The following is a 26,267-nucleotide window of genomic DNA, read 5'->3' as shown; positions in this document are numbered from 1 at the left end:
CACTGAAAGATTCTGGCATGGAACCTGCCGAATGGAATTGCTTCGTAAGAAGCTACCATCTTTCCCAAGACCCGCGTGCAGTGATGCACCGATACCTGTTTTGGTTTCAGGAGGTCTCTGACTAGAGAAGACAACTCCCTGGCTTTCTCCTCCGGGAGAAACACTTTTTTCTGGACTGTGTCCAGAATCATCCCCAGGAACAGTAGACGTGTCGTCGGGACCAGCTGTGACTTTGGGATATTCAGAATCCAGCCGTGCTGGTTCAGCACTTCCTGAGATAGTGCTACTCCCACCAACAACTGTTCTTTGGACCGTGCCTTTATTAGGAGATCGTCCAAGTACGGGATAATTAAAACTCCCTTTCTTCGAAGGAGTATCATCATTTCCGCCATAACCTTGGTAAATACCCTTGGTGCCGTGGAGAGTCCAAACGGCAGCGTCTGGAATTGGTAATGGCAATCCTGTGCCACAAATCTGAGGTACTCCTGGTGAGGATGGTAAATGGGGACATGCAGGTAAGCATCCTTGATGTCCAGGGAAACCATGTAATCCCCCTCGTCCAGGCTTGCAATAACCGCCCTGAGCGATTCCATCTTGAACTTGAATTTTTTTATGTACATGTTCAAGGATTTCAAATTTAAAATGGGTCTCACCGAACCGCCCGGCTTCGGTACCACAAATAGTGTGGAATAGTAACCCCGGCCTTGTTGAAGTAGGGGTACCTTGATTATCACCTGCTGGGAATACAGCTTGTGAATTGCCGCTAGCACCGCCTCCCTGTCTGAGGGAGCAATCGGCAAGGCAGATTTTAGGAACCGGTGGGGTGGAGCCGCCTCGAAAACCAGCATGTATCCCTGAGATACTACTTGAAGGATCCAGGGATCCACCTGTGAGCGAGCCCACTGATCGCTGAAATTTCTGAGGCGGGCCCCCACCGTACCTGGCTCCACCTGTGGAGCCCCACCGTCATGCGGCGGACTTGGAAGAGGAAGCGGGGGAGGACTTTGGTTCCTGGGAACCTGCTGTCTGTTGCAGCCTTTTTCCCCTACCTCTGCCTCTAGACAGAAAAGACCCTCCTTTTCCACGCTTGCTTTTCTGGGTCCGAAAGGACTGAACCTGATAAAATGGCGCCTTCTTAGGCTGTGAGGGAACATGGGGTAAAAATGCTGACTTCCCAGACGTTGCTGTGGAAACTAGGTCGGAGAGACCATCCCCAAATAATTCCTCCCCTTTATAAGGCAAAACTTCCATGTGCCTCTTGGAATCTGCATCTCCCGTCCACTGACGAGTCCATAAGCATCTCCTAGCAGAGATAGACAATGCACTTACTTTAGATGCCAGCCGGCAAATTTCCCTCTGTGCATCTCTCATATATAAGACTGAATCTTTTATATGGTCAATCGTTAGCAGAATAGTGTCTCTGTCTAGTGTGTCAATGTTTTCTGACAGTTTTACTGACCATGCAGCGGCAGCACTGCACATCCAAGCTAACGCAATAGCTGGTCTAAGTTTAATGCCTGAGTGTGTGTATACAGACTTCAGGATTGCCTCCTGCTTTCTATCAGCAGGTTCCTTAAGGGCGGCCGTATCCTGAGAGGGTAGTGCCACCTTTTTTGACAAACGTGTGAGCGCTTTATCCACCCTAGGTGGTGTTTCCCAACGTGACCTATCCTCTGGCGGGAAAGGGAACGCCATTAGTACCTTCTTAGGAATTACAATTTTTTTATCAGGGAAAAGCCACGCTTCTTCACACACTTCATTTAGTTCATCTGATGGGGGAAAAACTACGGGTAGTTTTTTCTCCCCAAACATAATACCCTTTTTTGTGGTACCTGGATGTAAATCAGAAATGTTTAACACCTCTTTCATTGCCTCAATCATGCAGTGAATGGCCCTGACAGGCATTAGGTTTGACTCATCGTCGTCGACACTGTTATCAGTATCCGTGTCGACATCCGGGTCTGCAAACTGAGGTAGCGGGCGTTTTAGAGCCCCTGACGACCCCTGAGGCACCTGGACAGGCACGAGCTGAGATCCCGGCTGTCCCACATTTGGCATGTCGTCAAATTTCTTATGTAAAGAATCTATACGTGCACTCATTTCTTTCCATAAGTTCATCCACTCGGGTGTCTGCCCCGCAGGGGGTGACGTCCCTTCAAAATGCATCTGCTCCGCCTCCACCTCATTATCCTCATCAAACATGTCGACACAGCCGTACCGACACACCCCACACACACAGGGAATGCTCAACAGAGGACAGGACCCACAAAAAGCCCTTTGGGGGGACAGAGTGAGAGTATGCCAGCACACACCAGAGCGCTATATATATACAGGGACTAACTGAGTTATGTCCCTAATAGCTGCTTTTCATATAATATATGTATATATACTGCCAAATTTAATGCCCCCCCTCTCTTTTCCCTCTTACTGTTACTGTATATTGCAGGGAAGAGCCAGGGAGCTTCCTTCCAGCCGAGCTGTGAGGGAAAAATGGCGCCAGTGTGCTGAGGAGATAGGCTCCGCCCCTTTTTCGCAGCCTATTCTCCCGCTTTTTATGGAATTCTGGCAGGGGTATTTACCTCATATATAGCCTCTGGGGTTATATATTGAGGTATTTTAGCCAGCCAAGGTGTTATTATTGCTGCCTCAGGGCGCCCCCCCCCAGCGCCCTGCACCCTCAGTGACCGGAGTGTGAAGTGTGAGAGGAGCAATGGCGCACAGCTGCAGTGCTGTGCGCTACCTTGGTGAAGACAGAGTCTTCATGCCGCCGATTTTCCGGACCATCTTCTTGCTTCTGGCTCTGTAAGGGGGACGGCGGCGCGGCTCCGGGATCGAACACCAAGGACTAGGCCTGCGGTCGATCCCTCTGGAGCTAATGGTGTCCAGTAGCCTAAGAAGCCCAATCCGGCTGCAAGCAGGCGAGTTCGCTTTTTCTCCCCTTAGTCCCTTGCTGCAGTGAGCCTGTTGCCAGCAGGTCTCACTGAAAATAAAAAACCTAAGTCTATTCTTTCTAAGAGCTCAGGAGAGCCCCTAGTGTGCATCCAACCTCGGCCGGGCACGAATTCTAACTGAGGCTTGGAGGAGGGTCATAGTGGGAGGAGCCAGTGCACACCAGGTAGTCTGAAATCTTTCTAGAGTGCCCAGCCTCCTTCGGAGCCCGCTATTCCCCATGGTCCTTACGGAGTTCCCAGCATCCACTAGGACGTCAGAGAAAAAACATTGATCATGCATCACAATAATGAAAACACCATTTTTTAGGACAAAGTGCAAGGGGTTTAATTTATTTACTCATAAATCCCCCCCAAATATTCATAAGACAAAGACAAAGGGGGAAAAAAACTACACCAAAATGGCACAGCAACAAGCACCTGGCTGTGCAGAAAAGAGGATTACAGTACCCAGTAGTCAGGTTCCCCCATCTCTGCAACAAACACAACAAAAGGCTGTTTTCTCAGTACCCTGGCTGAGGAAGATGTGGGGCAAATGGAGGGAGATTCTGGGCCCAATACCCAAACGCAACAATCAGCCACACAATCTGAACAGGAAGGTGGGTCAAGTTCACAGGCTAATGCATCACAGCCAGATAAAGAAAAGAGAAGACGCCAAACCCCATTTGGCAGGAGTGATTTGGGCATTCTTGTCCCACAAGCCATTGTTCAAATTCATTTTGGCAAACACAACATGGGCGCAGGAAACAAGGAAAGCATCGGGAGAGAAATCACCGATTTGCCCTTTTTCTGCCCGGCTGAAGGGGTTGTTGTTCTGTTTGGGGTCTGCGCATGGACCTGCGAAGGGCCTGTCCAGTGCAATCTTGATCCTCGGCAGGGCTAGGGAATGGGGCAGGTGTTGAAGCCTCCCTGAAACTCTGGCCAAGGAGGGCTGCCATGGTCTGCATGCCTTGGCCAATACATGTCACGCATGCCTTCTGCTATAGACGAGATGTCACACATGCCTTGTCGCATAGTGGAGGACAGCTCATGGATCATGGAGGTCAGCTCACGGACTTCCAGGAGCATCTGGTCATGGAAGTCGGTGGTGTTTCTTCCTTGCCTGACCATGTGGCTCAGAAGCTCCTGGAGACTGGGTTGGGGGAGTGTGTCAGTGTGTGGCTGGGGTGGAGGGCTTTCTGGCCCTACATTGGAGCTGTCGTTGCTCCCCAGCTCCTCAGCCTCAGTGAGCTGCACCTCCTGTGCTGTGATTGGAGAAGGAGACAAAAGTAAAAGAAAAACACATTAGAAACATTCATTTTGTTAGCATTTTAAAAATTTACAAAAAAAATCATTTACCTTCCATGGCATGTGGACATGCAAGGGCAGGTGTGTTGCTGTCCATTTTGAACACACCTACCACCTCCTCATATGACACACAGACCAAGGCTTGCTCCTCAAAGTCCGTAAATTCTACAGTCTCAGGGAGTGCCCCTCCCCCTGTCGCCCTCGAAAATCTCCACTGTGCAGAGCTTTTGATTTTCACCCGGGACTTGAAGTCAGCCCAACTACAGATGTTTTTGTGTTTGGGGGGGAAAAAAACACATAAATTATTGATGCCATTTTACCATTCATGGCCCTTATTCCGAGTTGTTCGCTCGGTATTTTTCATCGCATCGCAGTGAAAATCCGCTTAGTACGCATGCGCAATGTTCGCACTGCGACTGCGCCAAGTAACTTTACTATGAAGAAAGTATTTTTACTCACGGCTTTTTCTTCGCTCCGGCGATCGTAATGTGATTGACAGGAAATGGGTGTTAGTGGGCGGAAACACGGCGTTTCAGGGGCGTGTGGCTGAAAACGCTACCGTTTCCGGAAAAAACGCAGGAGTGGCCGGAGAAACGGTGGGAGTGCCTGGGCGAACGCTGAGTGTGTTTGTGACGTCAACCAGGAACGACAAGCACTGAACTGATCGCACAGGCAGAGTAAGTCTGGAGCTACTCTGAAACTGCTAAGTAGTTAGTAATCGCAATATTGCGAATACATCGTTCGCAATTTTAAGAAGCTAAGATTCACTCCCAGTAGGCGGCGGCTTAGCGTGTGTAACTCTGCTAAATTCGCCTTGCGACCGATCAACTCGGAATGAGGGCCCATGTTTTTATGAAACAAAAAAAAAACATCATTGGGTTTTTGGTGCAATTGTATACATAAAGCTATCTCAAATATCATACACAATATTACTTTGATCAACTTCTACTAGTATACATAGTAGCAAAAATGGAAATATGCAATTTGTACTTCTAGTTTTTTTTTTGTAACATATCAAACAATCATTAATACCCTCATTTATCCTGCACCTTCTAGAAGGTTACATACAGTATGTTATTCTCTTGGTTGCTATAGGCAACATTACATCTAAAGTATATGCATGTGCCTTGGTGTGTGTTGTGTGGAGGGGTTTTTGTTTTATTTTATGTGTGTGTTTATTATGCTTCTTTCTTTTTTTGTTTTGTTTTTTTTATTGGCAAAGTAGCCTCTATTTGAGTTTGTAGACTTTTGCCTTTTATTTTTTGAAGACTTATCTGCGGGTAAGTATATGCATGTGCCTTGGTGTGTGTTGTGTGGTGAGGAGTTGGTTTCTATTTGTGTGATTATTTGTGGTTGTTTTGTCTGGTAAGTATATGCATGCTCATTGTGTTGTTATGGTGTTTTTTTTATGTTACCTCTACTTGTTTTGTTTGTAGTCCAATATTTTAACATTGTTCCTTTCCTCCTGTTGGCCACAATTTAGATATGGATTATACCACATCTATAAGTGGTTTTTAGATCATTAAATTGTTTGTCAAGAATTTTTGGGACCAATCATTGGTTTATGAATTAACACTCGGTTAAATGTGTTTTTTTAGTTGTCGGAGGCTACATACCTGTATGCTTTATATGGCCAACCGCAACCTGCCCCTCATCCTCGAAGGCCCAGGAGGCGTGCAAGGTCTTGTATCTATCGAACCCATCTCAGCTTTTTTAGAATGCCAGATAATGAGGTGGTGCAGCGCTATAGGCTGCCACCTCATATCATCCTAGAAACTCTCAATAATAGAGAGTGATCTAGTGATCGGCATCCTACATCAATTTCACCACTGACACAATTCATTGCTGTCTTACATTTCTGCCCCTCAGGGTCCTACCAGCATATAGTAGGAGTCCTTGTAGGCATCTCCCAGGCCGCATTCTCAAGGATCCTGAGGCGCGTAATGGCTGCGTTTCTCAAAAGAACTATGCAGTTCATATCAATGCTATTGGATGTGGAGTCCCTCGCTGTGGTGAAGCAGCAATTCCTTGAAGGGGGGAGTTGCTTCCCACACGTTATTAGGGTAGTGGATGGGACACACATTCCACTTGTGGCACCAACACATAATGAACAAATCTTTAGGAACAGAAAAATGTTACACTCTTTGAATGTGATGGTTGTTTGTGGCCCCTCCCTCCAGATCCTTTCCCTGAATGCCCAGTACCCAAGAATTGCCCATGATTCCCACTTGATTTGGCAATCAGGGATATAGAAAAGATTAAGATATTGGAAAGACAAGACACGTGGATCTTGGGTGCATTTGTAATGCATGAAAAGGTTAAAGTTTTGTGTAAAGGTTAAGTTTTTGGGTTTTTATTTGGTAACCATATTGTTGTCTTATTTTTGTTCTGTTTTTTTTGCAGGAGATCGAGGATATCCTTGCACCCCCTGGCTTATGACTCCTTGCAGCACACCAACACCAGGACCACAATCGGCATTTCATTCCGCCCTTACAGCCACCAGACAGCTGGTGGAGTGCACAATTGGAATCTTAAAAGGGAGCTTCCATGTGCTCCACCGAACTGGTGGCGACCTCATTTATTCGCCGGAAATGGTTAGTAAGATAGTGGTCCTGTGTGCAATACTCCAGGGGTTGGCCGGACATGGAGGCAGGGCTCCATGTCCCAGTGGGTCCATGCCCTTAGGGCCAGAATAGTGAATCAATATTTCAGGTATGAGCAAATCAAATATTTTTTTGTTATTGTTTATTTAAATTTAAACTTTGTGGGTACTCAACATAATAAAAAAATAAAAAAAATTAATATACAGGAGGGGATCTATAATATACAGGGGGTTTTCAGCAGAACATAATTTCTAAAATACAGGAGGGGGGTAGATAGGGTAAAATTCGATTAATTTACAAGGAAATGCAGTATTGGTTTCACTAGGGTTTGGGCCGCTGTGGCCGCTAAGCATACGATAATAACCTCTAAGATATGTATACACGTTGCGTAAACATGCCAACACGCTATGCGCACAATGCAGCGACATGTGTAAATTGTGCACTATATGAATTGTATATTGAATATGTCTTTGTAGCTTTTCTGTGCGAATGCGTATGCTACCGTATATACTCATACCACGCGCCAATACGCAAGGCTTGTGAACCAGTGTACATAGCATGCGTGTATGCAAACGCACATGAACAGAGGCCACTCTGTGTGGTGTTTGCACGTGGAGTGTGTGTAATATTTTTGACTTCGACAATAGTATAGAATATACAGGAGGGGCTATATCATCTAAAGGAGGGATGCAGCTGTATATTCTATATTAAACCTGGGGGTGTGCAGTACACAGTGTATACTATACAGGGAGGCGGAATGGGGTGGAGGGTTGCAGTATATAACGTGTGTATAAATAAATATATATGTTTTTATTCCTTATATACAATAGTAGTACATTTGTGTGTGTATAAACCATATTTACAGCAATGTTAGTGGCTGACCATAAAACATATTGTAATGTGCTCAAACGACAAAATGATCATGTTAAAAGTACAAAAGCGCTGTACAAGTAGTGTTGTTTTAGGCAACTTTGTTTTAAAAAAACAATAACAAAGAGGATATGTGTTACTTTACACATTACCATGTTCTTTATGGGATTGTGTTAATGTTGATGCATATGTGTTTGTTTGTGAGGCATAAATGAACTGATTTTATTTTTTTTAAATCAAAACACAGAAAAAACAAACGAGTTTTATGGTAAGAACTTACCTTTGTTAAAACTCTTTATGCGAGGTACACTGGGCTCCACAAGTTTGGACAATGGGGTGTAGAGTAGGATCTTGATCCGAGGCACCAACAGACTCAAAGCTTTGACTGTTCCCAGAATGCACAGCGCCGCCTGCTATATCACCCCGCCTCCCAGCACAGGAGCTCAGTTTTAGTTAACCAGCCCAATGCAGTAGCAGGAAAAGAGACAACAACGGTTAGTAGCCACATACACCACACTCTCACAACAAGAGAAGTGTCAGCGGCTAATGCCATATGAACCCAAAGAAGCTAAGTGCGTCAGGGTGGGCGCCTTGTGGAGCCCAGTGTACCTCGCAGAAAGAGTTTTAACAAGGGTAAGTTCTTACCATAAAACTCATTTTCTGCTGCGGGGTACACTGGGCTCCACAAGTCTGGACAATGGGGATGTCCCAAAGCGGTTCCTTATGGGAGGGAACGCACTGTAGCGGGCACAAGAACCCGGCGTCCAAAGGAAACATCCTGGGAAGCGGCAGTATCGAAGGCATAGAACCTTATGAACGTGTTCCCGGAGGACCACGTAGCCACCTTGCACAATTGATCAAGGGTCACACCACGGTGGGCCGCCCAAGAAGGTCCAACAGACCGAGTAGAATGGGCCATAATGTGAGCAGGAGCTGACAGACCAGCCTTCACATAAGCATGTGCAATCGACAAGACAAGGCTCCCAGATCCGACACTCTTCTAGCAGAGGCAATAGCCAGCAAGAACACCACCTTAAGGGAAAGCCACTTAAGGTCAGCTGAACCAAGAGGTTCAAATGGAGGCTCCTGTAATGCCTCCAAAACTACCGACAAGTCCCAAGGAGCCACAGGCGGGACATAGGGAGGTTGGATACGCAACACACCCTGAGTGAAAATATGAACATCAGGTACAGTCTTTCTCTGAAACCACACCGACAAGGCAGAAATATGAACCTTGAGGGAGGCCAGACGCAGGCCTAAATCTAGGCCCTGCTGCAGAAAAGCCAAAAGTTTGGCTGTACTAAACTTGGAAATGTCATAATTGTTAGATACGCACCAAACAAAGTATGAATGCCAGACCCTTTGGTAAATCCGAGCAGAAGCAGGTTTCCGGGCCCGCAACATAGTTTTAATGACCTCTTCAGAAAAACCCTTAGCCCTCAAGACGGAAGCTTCAAGAGCCACGCCGTCAAAGATAGCCGGGCTAGGTCCTGGTAGACACAAGGGCCCTGAATGAGGAGGGCTGGGCATTGTTGAAATAGAAGTGGACGCTCTGACGATAGGCCTTGCAGGTCTGAGAACCAGTGCCGTCTGGGCCACGCCGGAGCTATGAGAAGCAGATTTCCTTTTTCTTGCTTGAACTTCCGAATTACCCTGGGCAGGAGTGACACCGGAGGGAACATGTACGGCAGCCGAAACCTCCACGGCACCGCCAGCGCATCCACGAATGCTGCTTGAGGATCCCTTGTCCTTGCTCCGAAGACCGGAACCTTGTGATTGTGTCGAGACGCCATCAGATCCACATCTGGAAGACCCCACCTTTCCACGAGGAGTTGAAACACTTCTGCATGGAGGCCCCACTCGCCGGCATGCACGTCCTGACGACAGAGAAAGTCCGCTTCCCAATTCAGGACTCCCGGAATGAATATTGCCGATATTGCTGGTAGATGGCGTTCTGCCCACTGTAGAATCCGTGAGGCTTCCTTCATTGCCAAACGGCTTTGAGTGCCACCTTGATGATTTATGTAAGCCACTGTGGTGGTGTTGTCCGACTGTACTTGAACAGGACGGTTCTGAATTAAATGCTGGGCCAGGTTCAACGCATTGAAGACCGCCCGCAACTCCAGATTGTTGATCGAGAGGAGAGATTCCTCCTTGGTCCACCGACCCTGCAAGGAGTGCTGCTCCAGCACCGCACCCCAACCTCTTAGACTGGCATCTGTCGTCAACAGGACCCAGTTGGATATCCAGAAGGGATGGCCCCTGCACAATTGTTGGTCCTGGAGCCACCAGAGCAGCGACAAACGGACCTCTGGAGTCAATGAGATCATTTGAGACCTGATCCGGTGAGGCAGGCCATCCCACTTGGCTAGAATCAGCTTCTGGAGGGGGCGAGAATGGAATTGAGCATACTCCACCATGTGGAATGCTGACACCATGAGGCCCAGCACCTGCATCGCCGAATGTATCGACACTTGCGGACGAGAAAGGTAGCAACGAATCCTGTCCTGAAGCTTCAGGACTTTCTCCTGAGACAAGAACAACCTCTGGTTGTGAGTGTCCAACAGCGCTCCCAGGTGCACCATGCTCTGAGCAGGGACCAGGGAGGATTTCTTCCAGTTGATGAGACACCCGTGGGCTTGTAGAAATCGGACCATCATATCCAGATGACACAGGAGAAGATCTGGGGAATTTGCCAGGATTAACAAGTCGTCCAGATATGGCAGTATCCTGACCCCTTGACGGCGGAGTACCACCGTCATTACCGCCATAACTTTGGTGAAGACTCGCGGAGCCGTTGTTAAACCAAAAGGTAACGCCCGAAACTGGTAATGTATGTTGCCAATAGCAAACCTCAGGTATTGTTGATGTGACACTGCTATAGGAATATGCAGGTAAGCATCCTGTATGTCCAAGGAGACCATGTAGTCTCCAGGTTCCAAGGCCAGAACTATAGAGCGAAGGGTTTCCATACGGAACTTGGAAATCTTCACAAACCTGTTCAATGCCTTGAGGTTGAGAATGGGCCGGGAGGAACCATTCGGTTTCGGGACTAGAAACAGCGGAGAATAGTACCCCCGGCCCCTTTGAGCAAGAGTCACCTGTACTACGACTCCTGTATCCAGGAGGGTCTGTACCACCGAGTGTAGAGTTTTTGCCTTTGTCCGGTCCAAAGGGACGTCTGTCTGGCAAAATCGATGAGGGGGTCGGTTTTTGAAGGCAATGGCGTAACCTCGAGTGACGACTTCCCGTACCCAGGCATCTGAAGTGGTCTTCAACCATTCCTGGGTATAACCTAGAAGCCGGCCCCCCACCCTGGGATCCCCCAGGGGGAGGCCCGCCCCGTCATGCGGCAGGCTTATCGGTCTTGGCAGCTGGCTGACGGGCGGTCCAGGCTCTTTTGGGCTTCGGCTTACCAGGTTTGGAAGTGCGGGCCTGCTTATGGTACGCCTGACCTTTTGCTTTACCTGAAGGATGAAAGGGGCGAAAGGACGTACCTTTAGCCTTCGACACAGAAGGAGCGGCATTAGGTAGTCATGCAGTTTTGGCAGTAGCCAAGTCAGCCACTATCTTATTTAAGTCCTCCCCAAACAGAATATCTCCCTTGAAAGGGAGTACCTCCAGGGTTTTTCTAGAGTCCAGATCCACAGACCAGGATCTCAGCCACAATATCCGGCGAGCCAGGACTGATGTAGTAGAGGCCTTGGCTGCCAGGATACCGGCATCAGAAGCCGCCTCTTTAATATATCGAGAAGCTGTGACAATATAACTCCAAGGCCCATGCTTCAATAGCCTCAGCAGCCCATGTAGCTGCAATAGTGGGCCTTTGTGCAGCACCCATGAGGGTGTAAATTGCTTTTAGACAACCCTCCACACATTTATCCGCAGGCTCTTTCAGAGACGTGATGGTAGTGACAGGTAGAGCTGAGGAAACCACCATCCTAGCCACATGTGAGTCCACTGGAGGAGGTGTTTCCCAATTCTTAGACAGCTCTGGCGCGAGGGGATAGCGAGCCAGCATCTTCTTTTGAGGCACAAACTTCGTACCCGGGTTTTCCCAGGGTTCCTGACGTATATCCACTAGGTGATCAGAGTGAGGTAAAACCTGTTTAACCACCTTCTGACGCTTGAACCTATCTGGTTTCTAAGGAGGCACGGATGGCTCGGTATCATCCGTAATCTGCAGAATTAACTTAATAGCCTCCAAAAGGTCAGGAACATCCACATGTGAACTACCGTCCCCATCAGCCGTATCTGAGTCAGAACCTGTGGGGTCAGTGTAAGTGCCGTCCTCATCAGACGAGGTGTCAATGACAGCAGTGGATTGTGAGGAGATGAACGCTCGCTTAGAGGACCTCTTGGACTTAGGCGAGCGTTGGTCAGACTTTTTAGTAGTCAAAGACTGGTTCAACTTCTTTAATTGAGCAGATAAATCGTCCGCCCACGGCGGGTTAGCTGCAGGGCCCACATACGGATGTACCGGCATTGGGGGTCCCATAGGGGGTGTTAGTTTATGAACTAGCGTATGCAGAAGCGTGGAAAGAGCGGCCCACGGTGGGTCAGTATGTGCCTCCATTGCCCCAGTCCCACTGGGGGGGCAAGGAGCCCCCAGAACCAGAGCCCACAGCTGCTATATTCTCCTCATATGTGCCTGTGGCTTCAGCAACACCAGCAGTGTGTTCCGCCCCAGAACCGTTACCCTCAGAAGCAGACATGATATAACTTGCAGTATGAGGTAACACGGTACAATTATCAGCAGCACTATATCCCTAAACCCAAACCCCTGCGCAGTGTAGTCAGCACCAGCAGAGATAAAGGAGAGATATGGTGACCAAATCACAGAGAAAAATACGTAATACAGTATATCTTTGTGAAAATCCTATATTAGATAACACCTGACGCACCAAGCCCCCTCAGGTTATAGAATATAGGGATAGCAAGTTGAGTGAAAGACACGAGATGGACAACACTCAACTATCAAATGCACATACAGAAGGTCACAGTTTGTACAATGCAGAGGTTATAACAGACAATAATACTGGACTGGACTACCTTACACAGCTATATAACAATAGATATAACAGTACACAGTAAGAACTGGATGTATATCACAGGGTAATTGTGCTATAAAACCCTGACTAAATGCACTCTTTCTTAACTATCACTGTCTAAAAAGGCAGGTAGAATACTTAAGTGTCATGTAAAGGCACAGCGCTGACAACCAGGCGGCTTTACATAGGAGGATTTGCCCAAGCAGTCCCAGGAACAGTGAGCTGAGGGATAATGGCGCCACAGACACTGACTGGGAGTGAGGAAAAGACAGATATGCAGCTCCAGGGCGGGAACATTTGCGGGAAATGGCGCCCTGGGGCTGGGTGAGGGGCTTCAGGTCTAAGCCTTATCCCCCTTGCTGGCAAAACCACCGGGTACTGTGGGCAATATAAGAAGTGGTTTAGAGAGAAAATCCGACCTGCGCCCATGCCCTGGTGATCTAGTGGGATCGCCTGTACTGCCACAGTGTCCACCGCCAGCACGTGCAACCCGCCTCCCACTAACCGCGCCGGATCGCGATAAAGATTGGGTCCCGTGAGCAGGACCCACTTACCACCTCCCGAAGCATGGCCACGCGATCCTGGAGAGCCCCAGCCGTGTGTGTCTAACATGAAGAAAACTGGAGCCTCCGCTGTAGGTACCCGGCAACCAGGGCTCGGGAGTGTACAGCGCCGCTGGAGAGATCTGGAGCTGCAGCAGTAAATGTCACAAGACATTTACCACCGCTGCTGCCCTTGAGGTCTTCACTTTTTACTTCATAAAAAGCTTTTCTCAGGGCTGCCTGGAGCAGCCCCTCTGTTAAGTGCCTGCTTACTGCAGCATCAACTGACAAACTGAGCTCCTGTGCTGGGAGGCGGGGTGATATAGGAGGCGGCGCTGTGCATTCTGGGAACAGTCAAAGCTTTGAGTCTGTTGGTGCCTCGGATCAAGATCCTACTCTACATCCCATTGTCCAGACTTGTGGAGCCCAGTGTACCCTGCAGCAGAAACAAAAAATACAATCCTGCAATGTTCAGTTGATTGAAAGTCAGAGCGTAGTTGTATGTATTTTGCGAAATCAACATTTACAGTAGCATACACTCGCAATTGCGTCCGCAACCGAGAGCACAGACCATACTGTTAATGTGTATTAATATCAATAAAGCTAATTTGTATTTTTGAGCATCACAGCTGTTGACCAATTAACAGCGGCCAGACAGTATAAATATGCGCAATTTAGATGAATACGTCATTGGCACCATGCGAGCTGCTACATTCACCATGAGGGAGCTGCAGCTCCTTACCTCAGTTATGGACCGCAGCGTAGGCCGCACGGGCCCATATGTGTCAAACGCTCGTAAGGGTGTGGCCTACGCAGAGATCCGCAGAAAACTGTGGGCGAGGGTCCACACTCTGCGGACCATTGTCCAATTGAAGCAGCGGTGGTCAGACCTCCGCCACCGTCAGCCGCATTTGCTTGCACAACTGCGCCAGCAGATATCAGCCAGTAAGTAATGCATACAGCAGGGCCGAAACTATGATTTCTGTCACCCAGGGCAAGGCAGTAAATTGTCACCCCCACCCCATCAACATTCATAATGTTGACAGTAGAATGTCAACATGATTCAGCATGTCGACATCTCAGAATGCCAATGGATAGGCAACACTGGGAGGGTCAGGGTTGGGCTGCAGGGGCGGTTAGGGTTAGGCTGTGTGTGGGGGGGGAGGGGGGTTAGATTTATATGACTGTTTGACCATTAGGGACATTAAGTTGACAGTCTCATGTCAACATGTAGTCTTGGTAGGCATGATAAATGTTGACATGGTTACTGTCGACATGCTGTGTATAACAAGTCAGCCTAATGCATGCAGACATGACAAACTGTCATTATGAACTACTGTACAGGTAGACTGCATATCAGTTGAGAGTGCTACACCTACAGCATGTGTGTACATCCATACTGTATTCTACTGACATGCCAATTTTCTGCCACTCCAGGTATAAAGGGAAAGAATAACATAATTGTAACCCTAATTGGTGAAATATGGGATAAGGGTTACTAAATCGTTACCTACTATATTGGTTGTTTGTGCCTCCACCCAAATTTATGATAGATATTGTTATATCTATAAAGGGTAAATTTGGGAAACCCTCTAACTTTCTGTTGTTATTTTATTTTCTTCCATGTTTCACCGAACCCTATCTTTCTTCAGTTTTCTCCTATAACTATGACCTTAGGTAAGTAAACACCACAAATTAGGGTCCTTTTAGTATATTTTATATTAGATATTAGATTGTCAAACATATTCTTACCTCACATAAATACACTAATCAAATAGATTTTAACTATATATCAACACCATTTACCATTTACTTCTAAATATATTAATATAATGAATAACGTTTCAGGTATAGGTTACACATGAGAATTAATACAATAAATTCAATTACATTCCACTTATACACAACATTTTATTATTGTCGTTCTAATCCAACAGTAGATGACTTATAGTTCATATCCCAGTCCTGCAAGTTATATATATGCATATATATATATATGTTGTGTGACTTTCTCTTCTTCTTTATATTAGTAACCTGGTGGTATACTGCTAATATTTCTATATAGATTCCCTGTTATTACTAGTGTTCCTTCAAACAGGGTATGAATTTTATGGTTGAAAAGGCAAAAAAAAGCTGGATGTATCAATAACCACTAGACGAATTCCTGTTCATGTATCACTTGGTGTTTACTGTTACTTGTAACACTTACTCCCTGCGGCTGATACTATTTAGTTACTGTATCCAAATAGGTAAGCTTTCAGTAGAAGTATAATATTAGTCTGAGAAGGCTGTTAGCATTCTTTCTTCTGGATATCACTGACTCTTAACTTAGCTATTTCTTTCTTGTTGATAGCTACGTCGGATATATATATATATATATATATATATATATATATATATAGCAGATATATATATATCTGTAAACTGATCTGCCTTTTATTGTGTAGACTAAACAGTTACTTTTATGGTAACATGTAGACTCCTCCTCAAATAGATAACTGAATTTCTTTGATAAAGGTGTACGATATAGGTAGTTAATCCACAATCCTGTTACTAATGTCTCTCTCTTTTACATAGTATATTGGAAATTAACTGACCGGTAGAAATACTTTGAATATATATACGGTCACTAGTCTTTCTTGTTAGTTCAGATAGAGAGAGAGTCACCATACATAACTGAAAGTCTAGGTGTCAGATATGTTATTTTGGTAGAAAGTGTATAAATATTAGGTGCAAATGGGAATTAATAACAGACCTTAGATGTTTTCACAATGAGCTCCTGCCCATTGCCTTTATGCAGGAATAGTGGACTGCAGTGATCTTTTGTGGCCGCATATATATATAACTATGGATTTGGGAGGATATAATAGGCAGTATCAGCAGCAGAGGTGGCTCTTACGGGTAGAGTTTAGAGTCTCCCCCCAGCGGCTTGATTAACAGCGGCAGCGGCGGCTGTGATAGCGGACAGCGGAGGCTTTGACTTCAGCAATCCGGAGGAGGTGCCTTTAATGGGGCTACGGAGGCGTGCGGCTCCAGCTGATGGGGGTCGCTTCAGAGGCGGCTTTCCCCCGGCGGCTTGAATTAACAGCGGGCAGCGGCGGAGGTGACAGTGGCAGCGGAGGCTTTGACAGCGGAACTCCGAAGGAGGTGCCTTTAATGGGGCTACGGAGGTGTGTGGCTCCAGCTGATGGGGGTCGCTTCAGAGGCGGCTCCCCCCGGCGGCTTGAATTAACAGCGGGCAGCGGCGGAGGTGACAGCGGCAGCGGAGGCTTTGACAGCGGAACTCCGAAGGAGGTGCCTTTTATGGGCTACGGAGGTGTGTGGCTCCAGCTGATGGGGGTCGCTTCAGAGGCGGCTCCCCCCGGCGGCTTGAATTAACAGCGGGCAGCGGCGGAGGTGACAGCGGGCAGCGGAGGCTTTGATAGCGGGGCGGCGCTAGATGAATCTAAGGGGTGTACTCTTACCATGATGTACCGCAAGGTTATCCCGTTACGCCTCCTTCACCTGGATCGCCTTCTCCGCTCCAGCTAGTCTCCTCTCTTTCATCCGCCGCCCTCTTCTTGTCTTCTCCCTCTGGCTGGCGATCGTTGAGCCGCTTCTCCTCCTCTTCACACCGCTCTTCCTGCCCAATCTTCAGATGCCTTTCCTCCGGACTGAGTCCCCTTCGTCTCCCCTGCTCCTGCGGAATGTTTACAGCACAGCTCTTTGATGGCAGGGCAGGGAGAGGCAGAAGGTATGGTCACCAGAGCGGCACCAGTGTGTCCTAATGCACTGTGATCCCCTCTTTTATACTCCTTTCAGGGGGTCTCGAGATCACTATTTTCCCGCTCAGGTCGCGAGACACCCCTCACTTGTCCTGTCTCGTGCTCCCCAAGCTGGGTGTTCATGCATAGGCACCTGCTAGTCTCTCACAGAGGGTCGTGAGACAAATGCTTTTCCCGCTCCACAATCAACATTACAGAGCCCAAATTACCTCACCGTATTTTTATAATAATTCCCTCAACATCAGCATTTTATAAACACATATCTACATATATACATATATATTTAGTTGTATAATGATCATTATTTACAATATGTATTAGGATATCCTGCCCATTATACATATATTAACCAGTCAGGGTCACATTTCTGGAAAATTCCAACACCTACCGGAATCTTGGTGTAATTTCAAAGATCACCACAATATTCTTTGATACAAAAATAATAGATTACATACATATACAGGTTAAAGAATGTATATTTGCTAGATAGTTACATTTCTACTTTGTTCAGTATACCCAAAATAAGGCCAACTATGTACAATATTAGACTGAAGAATTAGGGGTTTATGAGTTGGATATCCTAACTGGTCATAAGTAAAAATAGTTGGAGGTCTACGCAGTCTTTGTGGTCTAGGACTGCATCTCTCTCCCCCAACTACTAGGGGTTCCATATCTAACATATCAGGAGAAAGAGTCAATAAGTCACTTCCTTGTGGATCTAGAGTGGGGCTATCATTAATGTTATTCCAATCATCCATAACAGCTGTATTCTCTTTCTCTGGTGGCGATATGTCGTTAAATACTGGAGAGAAGGGTACTTCTTTTTCAATAGAAGCACTTTCCGGACTTCCATGGCTATAGAAATATCCTAGTTCTGTTGCTGGACATTCATCCACACTATTTTCTTCAAAGGACAAAGGAGAGGAAACTGAAGGGGTTGGATTACTATTCTTCAAGTCAGGGCTATTTTCCCTTTTTAGATCACTTGGAAAATACACATCCTGGCCAATGGGCAACAAATGATTCCGGTGATATGTGAGTATGTGCCCATCTCCTTTTTCTGATGTAAGTCTATACACCGGAATATCAGGTAACTTTTCCACAATTCGGTAAGGAGTCTCACGCCACTTATTAATTAATTTTTGACGTTTTGGAATTCCAAGTCTTCTAAGAAGTACTCTGTCCCCTGGGAGTAAAATATGTTCAACTACTTTCTGATTGTACAGCCTCTGATTCTTTTCTCCTTGCTTCTTAGAGGCCAGGGTAGCAACTTCAAAAGCTTCATTCAATTCTTTTCTGAGTTTCCTGACATATTGATTGTGCGAGGATGACTTGACATTATGGGGAGATATTCCTAGACTAATATCGATGGGTAATCGGGCTTCTCGCCCAAACATAAGTACATATGGGGAATACCCAGTGGCCTCATTTTTGGTACAATTATATGCATGGACAAGATGAACTATATGATGTTTCCACTGCAGTTTAGATTTATAATCCAGGGTTCCCAACATGTTCAATAGAGTTCGATTGAACCGTTCAGGCTGTGGGTCTCCTTGAGGATGATAGGGGGATGTACGTGACTTCCGTATCCCACAACATTCACATAGCTCTTTAATGAGATGACTTTCAAAGTCCCGTCCCTGATCAGTGTGGATCCGACCTGGTAGCCCATAATGAACAAATAATTTTTCCCATAGCGTTTTAGCGACTGTTATGGCCTTTTGGTTTGTGGTCACAAAGGCTTGAGCGTATCTAGTGAAGTGATCGGTTACCACTAATATGTTGCTGTCTTGTCCATTAGGTCCTTGAAAGGATAAAAAATCAAGGCATACCAGCTCTAAGGGTCCAGTACTACTTATATTAACTAATGGGGCTGCATGCATAGGTAATGTTTTTCGTAAAATGCAATTTCGACACTTTTTGCAGTATTGTGCGATTTCAGCATTCATTAGAGGCCAATACACCCTATCAGCGATAAGGGCTTGGGTTTTATCATAGCCTACATGTCCATGTTGATCATGTAATGAGGATAAAATTAATGGATAAACACTGCAGGAAGGACCAGTTGAAATTTTACTCCTCCATTAGATCTAAGAGTTTTGCGATACAATATTCCTTGTTGAAATAATAATTTTTTTCGTTGTTGTATCAATGTCTTTAAAGGCTTTGACAGAGAATGGTAATTGGTGGTTAACTGACCTGTCTGCAGATACTTAATTACTACTGATAGAGTGGGATCTTTACGTTGTTCCAGTCTTAGCTGTTCTTTGGTGATCATGGGTAGATGTTTTATTTCAGCTTTATTTATCCAACAGTACATGGAAGGAAGTGTGACTTCAGATGCTCCCAGAGTGCAAACAGTTGCCCTAGTTGTGGTGTTTATTGTCAAAATCTGCTGACATAGACTACGAAGAGCTGGGGCAGGTACTTCCACCCAATCGTCATTATCGCTGTTAGTGGTGGAATGGGGTAATCTGGATAAAGCATCAGCATCAGTATTTTGAATCCCAGGCTTATATTTTGAGGTAAAATTGTAGTTGGATAATGCAGCCAACCACCTGTGACCTGTGGCATCTAGCTTGGCTGTTGTGTTTATATAGGTTAGCGGATTATTGTCAGTATGGACAGAAAAGTTGACCCCATATAGGTAGTCGTGGAATTTATCAACAACTGCCCATTTGAGCGCGAGAAATTCAAGTTTGTGCACAGCGTAATTTTTCTCACTAGTGGATAATCCCCTGCTAACATAAGCAATAGGTCGGCTTTGATTCTGCTGATTTTGATACAAGACTCCTCCCAATCCTTCAAAAGAAGCGTCAATGTGAACTTCATAAGGTAACTCTGGATTGGCGTAAGCTAGTACAGGCGCCTGAGTTAAACAAGACTTTAGTTGTTGAAACGCTGCTTCGCACTCAGACGTCCATCTATCACCAAAATTATCTTGTGGTTTAAAGTACAATCGTTGGCTATTATCACTTTTAGCTACCCTGTTTTTTCCTACAGGGGGATATCCCTTGGTTAATTCAGTGAGAGGCCTAGCTATTTTGGAATAATTGGGTACAAAACGTCTATAATATCCACAAAACCCCAAAAAAGATCGAAGATCTTTTAAATTTACTGGGCGAGACCATCCCTTCACTGCTTCAACTTTGTCAGGGTCGGTGGATATTCCGTCTCCATTCACAACATGACCTAGATATGTCACAGTATTTTGGCACAGTTTACACTTGTCTATGGATAATTTCAACCCGCGTTGTTTTAATCGGTCTAACACTTTCAAGAGTCTATCATTGTGTTCTTCTAGTGTTTTACCAAACACAATAATGTCATCCAAATAGACAATCACTTCCCTGTAGCACATGTCCCCAACGGTTTGCTCCATGGTGCGTTGGAAAGTAGCTGGGGCTCCTTTAATTCCTTGGGGCATCTTCAGGAATTCAAAGAAACCAATGGGACAAATAAATGCAGTTTTATCACGATCCTCCGGATGCATCGGAATTTGATAATATCCACATCTAAGATCCAGGATGGAAAACCATTGGCTTCCTTGTAAGCAATCCAACGCTTCTTCTATTTTAGGGACAGTATATTGATCCACTAAAGTCCGATTATTCAAGGTACGATAATCGATACACAAACGTATATCTCCATTTTTCTTTCTAGCTACTACAATTGGCGAGGCGTAAGAGCTTTCAGAATCTGCAATGATGTTATTCTCCAATAGATGCTTCAAATGCTGCCTAACGTCATCAAAATCGGCAGGAGCCAATCGACGAGACCGTTCTCTAAATGGACTCTCATCGTGTAGTTTAATTCTATGTTCAATGCCAGTAGCTGTCCCTAAATCCCAATCTCCAACCGAGAACACAGATTCACGATGAATGAGATGTTGCAATAGTTGTTCTCGGTCTGCCTGTGAAATATCACTACCTATGAAACAATCGTTCAATTTATGTAGGAAAGGTTCATCATCTACTGAGTATGTTATATTAGATTCCGGAACTATCAAAGGAGTCGACACCTTCATGGTTATTCCATAGAAATTGCAGACTTCTCTATCCTGAAAGTCATCCTGCAGTCTTGCTCGTTCCATACACCAATCGGATAGTGTCCGGAATAAATGGGAGTTGGTCCCTACAATAACAGTTACCACCCCTTGATCAGAAGGAGGATCAGGACAAACTAGAGCCAGAAATGGGAATGGAGGCTGATGACTTCCTGAATTCACAGGAAATTCAATTTGGGTAACAACATATCCTAAATATGGGTATTTTTGGTTGCTTAACCCCCATATTGCAAGTCCATCAAATGCTAAAATGGGAATGTGGGATAAATGTTGTTGGTACCAACTTTCAAAAATAATAGATACTTGGGATCCACTATCCAATAATACATTGCAGGGTTGTCCATCAATTATTGCTTGTACCATGGGAGCCTTTCCTATAATCCCATCAGGGATTACATTAGACCACTGGGTACTCCCCATTGCACACACTTTTATAAGTTGGGCGTCGATGCGGGGTTCATCGGCGTCCCGTTGGAGTTTTCCGTCGGTGTTGAAGATCTTTCTACCCTAGAGTTGTTTCTTCGTGTACTTCCTCCCTGAACACATTCAAAAGCTCGATGACCAATCCGTCCACAATTATAACAAGTGAAATTGTTATAATTACCCCTATTATCATTTCTTCTACTAACTCCCTTTCCTCTTCCCACGGGCATTAGATCAGATGAGGCAGAGAGAGTGGTTTGGAGGGTAATTAATTGATCTAGTTTTTTATTTTGTTCTTCCATTAATTTATATAATTTTTCAGAAGCTAAATTGTTTTCAGCTGTGGGTAATACCACTTTAACACGTTTCAAACTTTTTTCTCTATTTTCAATTTGTACTTCCTCCAATTTCACCTCCTTAATTAATTCTCCTAGCGTGAAAGGGGGACTCCTGGCCATACTACATCTAAGTCTCTGTGCTACTGGGTTACTTGTAAGAGCTCCTCGAAGAAGATGTTTCATCCTCCATTCATCTATATCCTTGGCTTCCATTCCCCCTTTGTCCAATAATTTATATAGGATTTTATTTATTCTATATATGTATTTAGTAAGAGACTCGTTGGGTTCTTGATATGTATGATTTAATCTTGCTAGAATGTCACCAACATCCTCTAATGTTCCGAATGACAAATCTAAAGCCTCAAAGTAATCTCTTAACGTGGAACTTGGATTACTTCTTCTGGTAGCATGTATAATGCCCATAGCTGGACCCCTCAAACTCTCAACGATCCTTTGTTTTTTTATGTGCTTGGGGCATCTCCATTCTTCCGACTGTTGGGTAGCTGTTTCCTTCCAGGTATCATAATTTTCCTCCCCCGCTGGTACTGGCATAATTCCAGAAAATATTCTTAACCTTCTATATCCTCCCTCGTAGTGCCATCGTTCAAAATGACTAACTACTTTGTCCATTACCGCATCTACATTCTGTTCAGTACCATCTTCCCCTCTAGGAATGTCTGTTGCTGGTTCCCCAGCTATAGAATAACTACCCCGTATATTCCCTCCGTCCTCTGCATTTGTTCTACTATCACATTCTACCGGGGCTTCTTCACTTAGGTCTTGTGGAATCATAGGCCAAATAATTTGTAATCTTCTACCTGGAACGTTCTCTAGCATAATGTTAGCAGGGATTAAGGATGGATCCAATTCATTACTATTAATTATTAATACAGCACTTACCACTCCCAAATTACCTCTCCATTTATCACATATACGTGGATCCTTAATCCCATACCATTTCTTCACTTCTTTAAGTATCTCCTCATCATATATATCTACTAGATTTCCTCCTATACCCACACTACATTTAATATCCACCCTCTTTATTTTACCCCAATTATATATATCCTCTCCATTTATGCATTCCATATCCGATCTCAGCAGTGCCTCTATTATGTAACCCTAATTGGTGAAATATGGGATAAGGGTTACTAAATCGTTACCTACTATATTGGTTGTTTGTGCCTCCACCCAAATTTATGATAGATATTGTTATATCTATAAAGGGTAAATTTGGGAAACCCTCTAACTTTCTGTTGTTATTTTATTTTCTTCCAGGTTTCACCAAACCCTATCTTTCTTCAATTTTCTCCTATAACTATGACCTTAGGTAAGTAAACACCACAAATTAGGGTCCTTTTAGTATATTTTATATTAGATATTAGATTGTCAAACATATTCTTACCTCACATAAATACACTAATTAAATAGATTTTAACTATATATCAACACCATTTACCATTTACTTCTAAATATATTAATATAATGAATAACGTTTCAGGTATAGGTTACACATGAGAATTAATACAATAAATTCAATTACATTCCACTTATACACAACATTTTATTATTGTCGTTCTAATCCAACAGTAGATGACTTATAGTTCATATCCCAGTCCTGCAAGTTATATATATGCATATATATATATGTTGTGTGACTTTCTCTTCTTCTTTATATTAGTAACCTGGTGGTATACTGCTAATATTTCTATATAGATTCCCTGTTATTACTAGTGTTCCTTCAAACAGGGTATGAATTTTATGGTTGAAAAGGCAAAAAAAAGCTGGATGTATCAATAACCACTAGACGAATTCCTGTTCATGTATCACTTGGTGTTTACTGTTACTTGTAACACTTACTCCCTGCGGCTGATACTATTTAGTTACTGTATCCAAATAGGTAAGCTTTCAGTAGAAGTATAATATTAGTCTGAGAAGGCTGTTAGCATTCTTTCTTCTGGATATCACTGACTCTTAACTTAGCTATTTCTTTCTTGTTGATAGCTACGTCGGATATATATATATATATATATATATATATAGATAGATATATAAATATCTGTAAACTGATCTGCCTTTTATTGTGTAGACTAAACAGTTACTTTTATGGTAACATGTAGACTCCTCCTCAAATAGATAACTGAATTTCTTTGATAAAGGTGTACGATATAGGTAGTTAATCCACAATCCTGTTACTAATGTCTCTCTCTTTTACATAGTATATTGGAAATTAACTGACCGGTAGAAATACTTTGAATATATATACGGTCACTAGTCTTTCTTGTTAGTTCAGATAGAGAGAGAGTCACCATACATAACTGAAAGTCTAGGTGTCAGATATGTTATTTTGGTAGAAAGTGTATAAATATTTTTGCAAATGGGAATTAATAACAGACCTTAGATGTTTTCACAATGAGCTCCTGCCCATTGCCTTTATGCAGGAATAGTGGACTGCAGTGATCTTTTGTGGCCGCATATATATATAACTATGGATTTGGGAGGATATAATAGGCAGTATCAGCAGCAGAGGTGGCTCTTATGGGTAGAGCTTAGGGTCTCCCCCCAGCGGCTTGATTAACAGCGGCAGCGGCGGCTGTGATAGCGGACAGCGGAGGCTTTGACTTCAGCAATCCGGAGGAGGTGCCTTTAATGGGGCTACGGAGGCGTGCGGCTCCAGCTGATGGGGGTCGCTTCAGAGGCGGCTTTCCCCCGGCGGCTTGAATTAACAGCGGGCAGCGGCGGAGGTGACAGCGGCAGCGGAGGCTTTGACAGCGGAACTCTGAAGGAGGTGCCTTTAATGGGGCTACGGAGGTGTGTGGCTCCAGCTGATGGGGGTCGCTTCAGAGGCGGCTCCCCCCGGCGGCTTGAATTAACAGCGGGCAGCGGCGGAGGTGACAGCGGCAGCGGAGGCTTTGACAGCGGAACTCCGAAGGAGGTGCCTTTTATGGGGCTACGGAGGTGTGTGGCTCCAGCTGATGGGGGTCGCTTCAGAGGCGGCTCCCCCCGGCGGCTTGAATTAACAGCGGGCAGCGGCGGAGGTGACAGCGGGCAGCGGAGGCTTTGATAGCGGGGCGGCGCTAGATGAGTCTAAGGGGTGTACTCTTACCATGATGTACCGCGAGGTTATCCCGTTATGCCTCCTTCACCTGGATCGCCTTCTCCGCTCCAGCTAGTCTCCTCTCTTTCATCTGCCGCCCTCTTCTTGTCTTCTCCCTCTGGCTGGCGATCGTTGAGCCGCTTCTCCTCCTCTTCACACCGCTCTTCCTGCCCAATCTTCAGATGCCTTTCCTCCGGACTGAGTCCCCTTCGTCTCCCCTGCTCCTGCGGAATGTTTACAGCACAGCTCTTTGATGGCAGGGCAGGGAGAGGCAGAAGGTATGGTCACCAGAGCGGCACCAGTGTGTCCTAATGCACTGTGATCCCCTCTTTTATACTCCTTTCAGGGGGTCTCGAGATCACTATTTTCCCGCTCAGGTCGCGAGACACCCCTCACTTGTCCTGTCTCGTGCTCCCCAAGCTGGGTGTTCATGCATAGGCACCTGCTAGTCTCTCACAGAGGGTCGCGAGACAAATGCTTTTCCCGCTCCACAATCAACATTACAGAGCCCAAATTACCTCACCGTATTTTTATAATAATTCCCTCAACATCAGCATTTTATAAACACATATCTACATATATACATATATATTTAGTTGTATAATGGTCATTATTTACAATATGTATTAGGATATCCTGCCCATTATACATATATTAACCAGTCAGGGTCACATAATACTGAAAAAATGAAATACTACCACACTTTATTTAACTTGACTTTAAAACAGCCAATTCCAAAATAATTAAATTGGTCCAAAAGAGTGCAGAGCAAACGCCAGATGCCCAGTGCCCATTAACGACCAAAAGTGTTGAAATAATTTTTAGTGAGCTCAATGTTTGCTCGTGTTCAATAGCTGTTATCTGAAATAACATTTACTCACTGTCTGACTTTACAGCAGGTCATCCTGTCAGCAGTGAGATTTACAGCCATGCAGCTACAGGCAGCCCAGCAGGGAGGTCTGAGTGTGCAGGCAGGATCATTAGCAGCTCAGCACTCATAGATAGAGATTATCACAGACATCATAATCAATCTATGAGCTCTAATCTCGGCAAAGCTTTTCAGCATCCAGGTAGTGTGGGGGAAACAGAGTGGTCACAGCGCCCCCATCTATCCAGCGCCCAGGTCACATGCCCCCAACCCCCCCCCCCCCCCCCCCCCCCCAGTTGCGGGCCAGCATACAGTAGCCTTTATGTATGCTTGAGTGTGTTTGCAGTTTAAAGTTGTGTAATATTTGCATGTATAAGTGTGTGTATGTAGTTTAGCTTGGCTAGAAT

At 45.1% G+C, this 26,267-nt stretch overlaps 1 protein-coding gene across 1 annotated transcript; it reads right to left on the bottom strand.

Moving 5' to 3' along the window:
- Window positions 1–3,454: 3,454 nt before the first annotated feature.
- On the bottom strand, window positions 3,455–25,951 carry LOC134956635 (uncharacterized). The gene is made up of 3 exons (XM_063938692.1): window positions 25,874–25,951; window positions 4,287–4,495; window positions 3,455–4,192 (listed from the first exon to the last, which is right to left on the bottom strand). The coding sequence occupies exons 1-3, from the start codon at window positions 25,921–25,923 to the stop codon at window positions 3,828–3,830; spliced, it is 624 nt and encodes a 207-aa protein (XP_063794762.1). The 5' UTR covers window positions 25,924–25,951; the 3' UTR covers window positions 3,455–3,827.
- Window positions 25,952–26,267: the final 316 nt, after the last annotated feature.

The sequence above is a fragment of the Pseudophryne corroboree genome, chromosome 1, assembly GCF_028390025.1.
Source record: "Pseudophryne corroboree isolate aPseCor3 chromosome 1, aPseCor3.hap2, whole genome shotgun sequence".
Classification (NCBI taxonomy): Eukaryota; Metazoa; Chordata; class Amphibia; order Anura; family Myobatrachidae; genus Pseudophryne; species Pseudophryne corroboree.
The sequence above is the reverse complement of the archived record's forward strand: the minus strand, read 5'-3'. Positions and strand labels throughout refer to the sequence as shown.

Coding starts and splice junctions, on each gene's coding strand:
- LOC134956635 (XM_063938692.1), bottom strand. CDS start 25,923: ATGGCTGTAAATCTCACTGCTGACAGGATGACCTGCTGTAAAGTCAGA. Junction 4,496..25,873: donor ACCTGCTGTAAAGTCAGACA/GTGAGTAAATGT, acceptor AAACATCTGTAG/TTGGGCTGACTTCAAGTCCC. Junction 4,193..4,286: donor ATGTCCACATGCCATGGAAG/GTAAATGATTTT, acceptor CTCCAATCACAG/CACAGGAGGTGCAGCTCACT.